Source organism: Macadamia integrifolia, chromosome 14 (genome assembly GCF_013358625.1).
Source record: "Macadamia integrifolia cultivar HAES 741 chromosome 14, SCU_Mint_v3, whole genome shotgun sequence".
Taxonomy (NCBI): Eukaryota; Viridiplantae; Streptophyta; class Magnoliopsida; order Proteales; family Proteaceae; genus Macadamia; species Macadamia integrifolia.
This window is the reverse complement of record NC_056570.1, coordinates 11,289,760-11,295,730: the sequence shown is the minus strand read 5'-3', so window position 1 is coordinate 11,295,730 and position 5,971 is coordinate 11,289,760. Positions and strand designations below refer to the sequence as shown.

Sequence of the window (5,971 nt, the reverse complement as noted above, 5' to 3'; positions counted from 1 at the left end):
TTTTTTTTTTTTTTGCAAATTTAATTTAATAAAATAATATATTTTACTTATATATATATATATATAATGCAGTGATAGATATATACTCCCCCACAAGAAACACGCGGTTCACTATATATACATAATATAAATCTATATGTATGTGTGTGTTTGTATGTATACATATATACAGGGGGTTTAGACCTAGGATTTTCAATTTTTCATATGTTTCTCCTCACAATTATATGCTCATATCTTATAAACTTCAATTGACATGATATCAGTGCCTTCGGATTCTTCTCAAAAAATTAAATGGTTGAAACTTAAAATTTTTTATTTTTCACACTCAACTCACAATTTTAGAGTCTTATCATTGTAGGCCAATGGAAATTCTCAACATGGAATATTTTCACCTATATCTCTATGTGACCTGATATCAGTATCATTGAATCCTGCTTGGAAAATTAAGTGGTTTAGACTTAAAATTTTCAATTTTTCATAGTTTGAATCATTTGTTAATATACATTAGTTTATGGAAGGGTTTAGGGGTTTAGGGTATTGTTTATTGAGTTTGTCTTGTCGATTCTTATGATTTCGATTATTATATAAGTGCATGTACTCATGCTTGGAGATTAATATTTTTTAAGATAACAATACCATTTACTTAAAATAAATTTATTTTCAAAATGATGGATTTCAGTTTAAAATTTTTTTTTTTATTTACTTGAAAGGGGGAGAGAGAGAGAGGGGGGAGATCCTCCATCAAGGTCCCACACTTAGAAAACCCCAGTGAGCGAAACCCCTCTGGTTTCTTAACCATCTTCAGCGAAACCGAAGAAGAGAGATGATGGCGGCTCAAGGAAAGAGAAGATTTCAAGCTTGTAGGAAGAGCAAGCCCGAATGTTGAAAGAGAAATTCAATGTCAGCAAGAATCAGCTTCAAGCTCTGGCTTCTTTATTCTCCAAGTCTGATCCGAGGTAGAATGGGAGAGAAATGTTTTCATTCTTGGCTGCATTGTTGTTGTTTAGAGCAATCAAGCTGGATTGGGGATTCTTGCCTGAGAGCTAATCAAGAACCAGCCAAAGAATATTCGATCTCTCTTCATTTCATATAGATTTCACTATTATAGAAGTTCTTGGCTGTTGCAGCTTGGAAAGGGAAGAAGTAGAGGATTTAATTAAACAATATGGTGGTCGTGTTACTGGATCTGTCAGCAAGAAAACGGTCTTCTCAAGGTCTAGTGTTGTCTTTGCTTTGGTCTTGATTGATTGTGAGAAAATTTGATTGGCATCTTCTGTTTTGCAGAATTATCTTCTAGCTGATGAAGATATTGGAGGCCAGAAATGTTCAAAAGCCACAGAGCTGGGTACTGCGTTTTTAACTGAGGATGGGCTGTTTGATATAATCCGTTCATCGAAACGTGCAAAGACTCCTGCACAGGAAGAATTCAAAAAGAAACATGCAAATAAGTCTGTTGGATCACCACCAAAGGGAAGTCCTCAAAAAGAAGTAAAGAGTATGCTTAGAATAACACTGAAATTTTGCTTTTGTTTTACTGCTTTAAGAATTCAGAAATATCATTGGCTGCTCGCCCACATGGAATTTTCCAGCATATTTTGTGGGTACAATTATTTTGATAAATGGATTTATTTGGAACTTGTGGGAGACCTTCCAAGTAATTGAAGACAAATAAGATTGCAGCCCTCTCCATCTTTGAAAGACAAACCAAGGGACAAGTCCTCTAGAGAGGAGAGTAACCACAGCCACAGAGTCAATTTCCATCCAAAGATTCTGAAGATCCCACGCTCTTGCATACTCAATCCCAGAAATGACTGCAGAAAATTCTGCTTCAAAATTTGTTTTCACCCCTATTGCTTCTCTGAAGTTTAAAATGACCTCCGCTTCATTGTTTCTGAAGACACATCCTACGCCAGCCTTACCAGGGTTTCCAAGGGAGCATCCATCAGTATTTAGTTTGATCCATCCAGGCTTGGGGGGGGGGGCATCAATAGACTTCCATGGGGACACTTAGCTTTCCAGCAAATCTAGAAATACCAATGTGCCTGGCACATAACAAATCTGAAATAGATAGGATTTTCCTTGTATAAACCATGGAAAGAAATTTGATTTCACCTTGTATAAAAGAGAAACATTGCTCACGAAGATGAGCCCTTCCATCATGGCATCTTGCATTTTTTTTTCCATCCATAGGAAATAGGGAATAAGAACCACCCCACAGTTCCAAACCCCTTTGAATGAGACCTGATTTTCTTTCCTCTTCCACCATAATAAAAGATCTTCAATTTTGAAGAAAGTAGGCCAATGAAAGCCAAGAGATCACAAGAATTCTGCCTAAGAAAGGAGGTGTAACTACAATTTAAGAAAGGGTGAATTGTAGATTCTTCCGCTGAACTACAGAGATCACACTTTGAAGACATCTGAATTCCACACTTAGAAACCTCATCATCAGTGGGCAATTTGATGTGAGCAAACCGCCAACCATAGGCTGCCTGGTGAGGCTGAAGTTTTGACTTCCAGATTGAGGAAACCAAGACACCTTGGGTTTTTTTTTTCCTTATTTCCTCCCAAGCTGAACAATTAGAGAAGGCACCCGAGGGGCCTAGCCTCCAGTGACACACGTAAGTGGAATCGGATACCTGAATATGGGAAGCTTTGATAAAAGACTCTTTTAAAAATAGGGAGGTCACTTGAGGGAAGCTCCACCTATTATCAATGATGAAGTCAACGACTTTTATTTTCATATCTTTGAAAAGAGCTAAATTCAAATTTGAATTCTCAATAAGAGACCTTCCATCAATCCATCTATCAAGCCAGAAATTAATATTCTTTCCATCCCCTACCGACCACCTTTCAAAGTTTGAAATAAAATGCCATACCTTCTTCAGCGTAGAGAAAATTGAGGAAGACTTATAGCCAAGTTTCAGAGAGCCATCAGCATTAACAAATCTGGCCTTAAAAAATTTACTTATGATGGAGTCTTCGTGCTTGATTTGCCAGGCAAGCTTATAGAGACAGGCTTTATTGACATCTCGCATGCGTCTGATACCCAGACCACCCTCCTGTTTAGGCTTGCATATGCTATCCCAATTGACCACAATCTTCTTTTGCTTCTCAACATCGCTAGACCAGATAAAATTCTACATCCATCGCTCTACAATGTTGATGGAAGATTGAGGTCACCAATACACTTCAAAGTTATGGATTGGGAGGCTAGAGATAACTGATCTAACTAATTCCACTCTTCCTGCAAGGGAGAGGAGTTTTCCCTTCCAACCCGCTAGCTTAGTCTTGATTTTATCCACCATAGGCAGCAGGTGCTTCTGAGAAACCCTTCCTTTAAAAATCTCAACACCTAAGTATTTTGTTGGAAGATTAGAAGAGGGAATTCCCAAGAGATTTGAGATGTACTGTTTTCTGTGCAGAGCTACCTTTCCAAAAAATAGCTTACTTTTATTTAGGTTGATATGCTGGCCCAAGAACTCCTGATACCTAAATAAGAAGCTTTGGAGATTTCTAACGTATGAAGCAGAGGCATTCATAAATACAAAGATATCGTCAGCAAACATAAGGTGAGATGGGGTAATTGCCCCTCTAGGACTAGGGAGAGCCTTCAATTTCCCCATTTCCAATAAGTTCTTAAGACCTTTGCAAAGAACCTCCTCAGCCAAAATAAAAAGGCTGGGAGAGATTGTGTCTCCTTGGCGAAGACCACAACTAGTGCCAAAGAACCCAACAGTGCCACCATTCACTAGGACAAAAATTCTAGAGGATACCAGAATCTCGTGAATCCATGAAACCCAATGGTTAAAGAAACCAAATTTACAAAGAGTAGCAAATAGAAACTCCCAAGAAAGAGTATCAAAGGCTTATTGAACATCAAGCTTGATGCCCATACCCCCTCCCCTCACAGTAGAGTGCATTAAATTGGCCAATTCAGAGGCAAGGCTAATATTAGAGGAGATAACTTTTCCCTGCTAAAAAGCTCCTTGTTAGTCAGAAACCAGGCGGGGAAGGAACAGAGAAATTCTGGAAGCTAAGATCTTTGAGAGGACTTTACAAAAGAAATTTCCCATGCAAGTAGGGCAGAAATTTTTAAGAGATTGGGTACCAACAATTTTGGGGATCAGGGTGACAAAGCAGTTGTTCACCCCTAGAGGCAGGTTACCCACCCTAAAAAAATGAGTCACTGCTCGGCAAAAATCAACATTAACAATGGCCCAAACATGACGAAAGAAGTTACCTGAGAAGCCATCCGGGCCTGGAGAGCTATCAGGATCAAGATCCCAAACTGCTTTAGTAATCTCATCCTTCGAGGGAACCGCTAACAGGATATCATTCTCACCATCCCCTAGCACCTGAGGAATATTGTCCAACAGCTTCCAGTGAGGAGTCAACTGCGCAGCCCCATGAAAAGATTCGTAGTAGCTGGAAATATAGGACTTCAAAGCCTGCTGATCAAAAATCCAAGAGCCATCTTCTTTCTGAAGCGATCTAATCTGATTGTGGGCTCGCCTTATTTTCACAGAGAGGTGAAAATACTTAAAGTTGCGATCACCGTCCTTCATCCACTTCTGTTTGGCTTTCTTATACCAAAGTTGAGCTTGTCTTTGGGATGCCTTGAGATAGATAGTTTTGGCATCAGCCTCTTTACCAAATAATTCGTCAGACATTCCCGAAGTCTCAATATCATCCTGAATGATTTCAAATCATTAGCTGCTTTCTCCAATTTAGAATTTAAATTAGGGAAAGTCTGCTTTGCCCAAGGCCTGATGACCATCTTCACATGTTTTAACTTTTTATTGAGAACATAAATTGGGTTTCCACCAATCTCAATATCCCAGGCTTCTTTGACAACTGACAGAAAGTTGTCATCCTCCATCCAGAATTTATGAAAATGAAAGGGGACATTTGTAGGTTTCGGAATCACATCTGATAAGATCAGAATGGGAGCGTGATCTAAAACAGTGGACCGAAGTACCCATTGAGAAATACTATTAAAATAGTCAATCCATTTCCCATTACAGAAGCTACAGTCCAAAACAGCAGTCACATGACCTCTTCTGCAGTTATATATCCAAGTAAATTTCTTTCCCTAAGAGGGAGCAGAAATTAACTAGCGCAAGTTCACCATAGCCTGAAATTCCGCTGCAGAACTTGAATTAAATCTTCCAGGGCCCCCCTTTTCATTAGGTAACAACGTAGCATTAAAATCTCCTATGACAGACAAAGGAATAGTGGAGAGACCAACCATACCAAGGTCAAGCCAAAGATCCCTGCACATCATCTTAAAAGAGCTAGCATGAATAAACGAGGAACCTTGTCCACATGGAGGTTGTGAATTAAATCAGCCTTGAACCCCAATTTGTTAAAGAACAAAAAGGGGAATATACTTACATTGATCATTGGCTCCGCCACTCAAACAACATCAAGAAAGTGTTCTCGAATAAAAGATGATAAGGCTCTCAAACCAGCAGCCTTCTTCGCACCTCTGATGTTCCAAAAAAGAACTCTCATTGGAAACAATGAATTAATTGGTGTTGCCAGACCTACTAGTCTGACCTGCTTTTTTCTTTTTTTGGTTGCCTCCTTTAGAAGAACGAGCCACTCCCTTCTCACGGGCATAGAGAACATTGTCTATCTTCTCCATCTCCTGATAATGCGAAGCTGCTCTACGATCCCTTCTGGTTGATACAAGGAAACTAGCGAGCTGGGAACCCCCATTATCTGGTGAAGCTCAAGTGGAAGAAGCGGTTCTACCTCCCCTCATTGAAGACAAACCTCCACGTTCTGATGGACACGTTCTTTCTTGGGCTGGGCGGCAAGTCCCTGACAGCATTCACGTCCTCCTCTATCTCTTTATCCACCGAGTTCTCTATGGAATCAGAAGAATTCTCATCATCCGATGGGTCTTCACTATACACGTCCTCTGAATCCGACCCAGATCCAGCCACCTGTTCATTCAAATTTGAAG

General features: G+C 39.7%; 1 protein-coding gene and 1 long non-coding RNA gene across 3 annotated transcripts; one reads left to right on the top strand and one right to left on the bottom strand.

Annotated features, from left to right (window-relative positions):
* Positions 1-48: 48 nt before the first annotated feature.
* On the top strand, positions 49-1,593 carry LOC122061769. The gene is made up of 2 exons (XR_006134718.1): positions 49-956; positions 1,285-1,593. It is a non-coding gene; the product is annotated as an uncharacterized LOC122061769 (long non-coding RNA).
* Positions 1,275-5,178, bottom strand: LOC122061767. Of its 2 annotated transcripts, none has more exons than XM_042625230.1 (2): positions 4,241-5,170; positions 1,275-1,411 (listed from the first exon to the last, which is right to left on the bottom strand). In XM_042625230.1, exons 1-2 carry the CDS (start codon positions 4,668-4,670, stop codon positions 1,287-1,289), a joined length of 555 nt encoding a protein of 184 aa, XP_042481164.1. In that variant the 5' UTR covers positions 4,671-5,170; the 3' UTR covers positions 1,275-1,286. The 2 variants fall into 2 exon arrangements, with proteins under 2 accessions (XP_042481164.1, XP_042481163.1); XM_042625229.1 differs by lacking the exon at positions 1,275-1,411 and adding an exon at positions 2,309-3,352 and having other exon boundaries at positions 4,241-5,178.
* Positions 5,179-5,971: the final 793 nt, after the last annotated feature.